This window comes from Rhagoletis pomonella, unplaced genomic scaffold (assembly GCF_013731165.1).
Source record: "Rhagoletis pomonella isolate Grant_MI unplaced genomic scaffold, Rhpom_1.0 Rhpom_scaffold_04605, whole genome shotgun sequence".
Classification (NCBI taxonomy): Eukaryota; Metazoa; Arthropoda; class Insecta; order Diptera; family Tephritidae; genus Rhagoletis; species Rhagoletis pomonella.
Window position 1 is genome coordinate 5,516 of NW_023463154.1, and position 3,387 is coordinate 8,902.

Consider the following 3,387-nt stretch of genomic DNA (forward strand, 5'->3'; position numbering starts at 1 on the left):
TATTCAAGACGGCGCTTAAGGATGCTAAGAACAAAGTGTATATCACATTTGGTCGCGATCGGTGTAGTAGTTTTTGAAATACAAATATATCATATAAGTGGGAGGTGCCACGCCCATATTCCTAAAATTGTATGAAAAATAAATTTTTTGCTTAAGAGCCATTGTCTATATCAATTCTGAGTAAATATTGATGAGCTCCTTGGCCACCCTGCTAAAAAAATCTGAACGTGCGGTACATAACACAATAATAGATTGGCGCTTAGATTGGCCGAGCTTCTCCTCCGATTTGTGGCGTGCGCCTTGATGTTGACACACAAAGCGGAGGGACCTACAGTTGCACGCCGTCTCCGAACGGCGATTGTATTTTGATGAGAAGCTATTTTTCATGGCAGAAATACACTCGGAGGTTTGCCATTGCCTGCCGAGGGACGACCGCTGTTAAGAAAAAACCTTTTTTTCTATATTTTTGCGATGTTGCTTTGACCAGGGTTTGAACCCAGGCGTTGCGGAGTGGAAGCGCGCACTGCTTACCACTACACCACAGCGGCCGACACGTGCGGTACATACACACATTTAAATTCTATACCGTATTTTTGTTTAAAATGCTTAACTTTGACAATTTTTATGCAATTGCATTAGGTGGGGTACCAATTAATTCCAAAATAAATGTTCTTTTAGGTACTACATGTTTAGCAACGTTCATAGAAATTTTTTTAATAAGCGATGGTCAAAGTTGTAAAAATCAAGAAAAATAGGGGCTTATTAAAATTTAACCGATGAAAACTTCTAACGTTAAATATAATAATATATTGTTGTACACAACTTTAAAGGTCTATAAATCCTCTTTTCAAAACATGTTCGGATTTTAAAATCGGATGAAAAATAGTCAACCTGTTTATAGACAAGTACATCAAGTACGAACATAACGGTTGTTTTGAAATAAAAAATGGAGGTTCAGGTATTATACGGAACTTATTTTCATGTTGCACTCGACCATATCTACAACCTACACTAAGTTTTGTTTAGGGTCTATTTCATGAGTGTTTTTTGTGGCACCGCCTAATCGACCCAGAGGTCTCTGCGATGAGTATAGCCCGAGATATAACGATTTGAAAAAGTACATGATTGGCCAGAACCACGAAAAAATTCTAACTTTGACAGATCATATCTCTGAAGAAAAAAATCCTCGAATACGTGTTAGATAATTTCATGTATAGAAACCAGAAATTTGAAGCGAATCGGAGACATGACATCATTTTTTTACGAAATCAGTCCGACTTAAAAAAGAATGCCTCATATGTAAAATTTATATTACATTTTTTTTATACTCCCAGTAAAATAAAAAGTAGTTCTTCAGTTTTGGGATGCGTTCAAGATGGCTGATTTAGAGTGAGAAGTTGGCAATGTAGAACACCATCCATAATTGCATAATTCTTTATAAGAGGTTGGGGGAATACATATGTAAATTGTTTATAAAGGAGAAATTTAAAAGTAAGGAGCAATATCATACATATGTATGTATACAGAATTTAATGCAAACGAACCCGCCGTGTCCATGGCCGGTGTCTTGAATTAAGCTCGTCACTGACGATCCACTGTTAGGCGGCGTAGATTCATGTAAAGGTCTTATCAATATGGTGCTCGTCTGCAATAACGGAATATATAGAACTCGCTAACAAATATGCAGGTGGGAAGTTAAAGCTTAAGTTACTTGTGATGGTGGCGAATCAGGTGAAGAATCCCGGTTCTCGAATATGTTGACATCAGCTTCAATATTGCGTTGTAGACCGAAATTGGTGATTTCACTTATTTGGGAATAGTTGGTTGTTTGTCGGAACTGTTCTTGATATAAAATATCCTCAGCCATTTGACTTTCCATCGATTGGTCGTTAGTTGTAGCACACTCAAGGTTCAGAACCTCTTGGTCCGGCTGAGTGGAAGTAGTCGATGGCGGTGTGGGTGGCGTAGGCCGCGGCGAAGTTCCCTTGCATTGCATCTCTCTGCGACAATGTTCAGCGCGAGCAATTTCCGCCGCCAACCAAGATGGTAATTCTGGTAGCAGCCATGTCAACGCCGAGCGCAAGGCCAACATAATATGCTGTAAAATTAGGAACCAAAATAATAAATATAAATAAATAATCATCACTGAAAATGAGTTATACCTCCAGTGTGACAATTAAGATTATTGTTTGGGCGGTTGTGAGACCTGGCCACAGACGTGATATTTGACCCGATAATCCAATCAACGCACAATTCACTATAACAGCCGCCAGCGAGAGAATGCTAAATGCATTTTGCCATGTTCCAATGTTGGCCACTCGCTGCCCGAAGGGTCGCTGATGCACATGAGCCAACTTGAAAGCGTCTGAACGTATCTCCATTAAGTTATTAATGAGAGCACATATGCCAGCAAGTGGAAACGCGGCTGAAAAAAGTACCACGTAACCCATCTGCACAAGCATCTCCAAGTGATCAGAAAATGTTCCATCATACTGTAAAAAAAAGTTTAATAAATAGCCTAGCAAGATACTTACATATCGTTAACATAGTATGAAAACGATATGGAGTCCCCACATAATTCGATTAAATGCATATACAGTATATTTTGCTTAGCTGCACATTCTTCTTTGCACGAAAAACTTGCGCACTTAACCGAAAAAGGCACTTAAGCGAATTTTCTTTACTACTTCAATGAGGAAGGTATCCAAATACCTATGAAACCAAATAATAACTTACCACGTAGAAATTACTGCAAGAGAAATTTTTACCGAATAGTATCTAATTATCTATATAACTACATAAATTTATAGCCATTTTCGCTGTTCTGCGAGATGAACAAAATAAATAAAAAGTTGTAAAATTAGGTAATTGTAGGGCCAGTGAAGGTAAACGTAATACTTTCTTTGATAATTGATACTAGTCGCACAATTTTTAAGGCAGGTATCGCCAATGTGCAGGTATGCTAAATGCATCTATCGGAGCAGTTTCCTTATAAATGTTAAAAATAATGCCTCTGATGCGCATTTTGGGGTAGGTATCTTAAACGTGCACTTAAGCATAGAGGCAGCAAAGCAAAATATACTGTATATAACACTATGCGAAAAAATCAAACTTGCTGACTCGGTATTGAGTAAGACCAAATGCAAGTGATAGTTTTAGATGTCAGTAATACTACGTAGATGGCTTTTTTCGAGTTCAGCTCAAATAGGGAAGATATCCTTAATTTACTCCTTGCACACAATTTATTGTTTAATTAGGTTAAATTCTAGAAAATTATTCTTAGAAAATACCCATATAAGGGTTTTATGATACGAGGAATTCATTTATGAAGTTCTTTTATTATTAGTTTTGCGCCTGATGGCGCTGAAGTAAAATTTTATTGAATTT

At 37.5% G+C, this 3,387-nt stretch overlaps 1 protein-coding gene across 1 annotated transcript; it reads right to left on the minus strand.

Annotated features, from left to right (window-relative positions):
- Positions 1–1,503: 1,503 nt before the first annotated feature.
- LOC118754774 lies at positions 1,504–2,493 on the minus strand. Its single transcript, XM_036489655.1, has 3 exons — positions 2,163–2,493; positions 1,712–2,098; positions 1,504–1,645 (listed from the first exon to the last, which is right to left on the minus strand). The coding sequence occupies exons 1-3, from the start codon at positions 2,460–2,462 to the stop codon at positions 1,505–1,507; spliced, it is 828 nt and encodes a 275-aa protein (XP_036345548.1). The 5' UTR covers positions 2,463–2,493; the 3' UTR covers position 1,504.
- Positions 2,494–3,387: the final 894 nt, after the last annotated feature.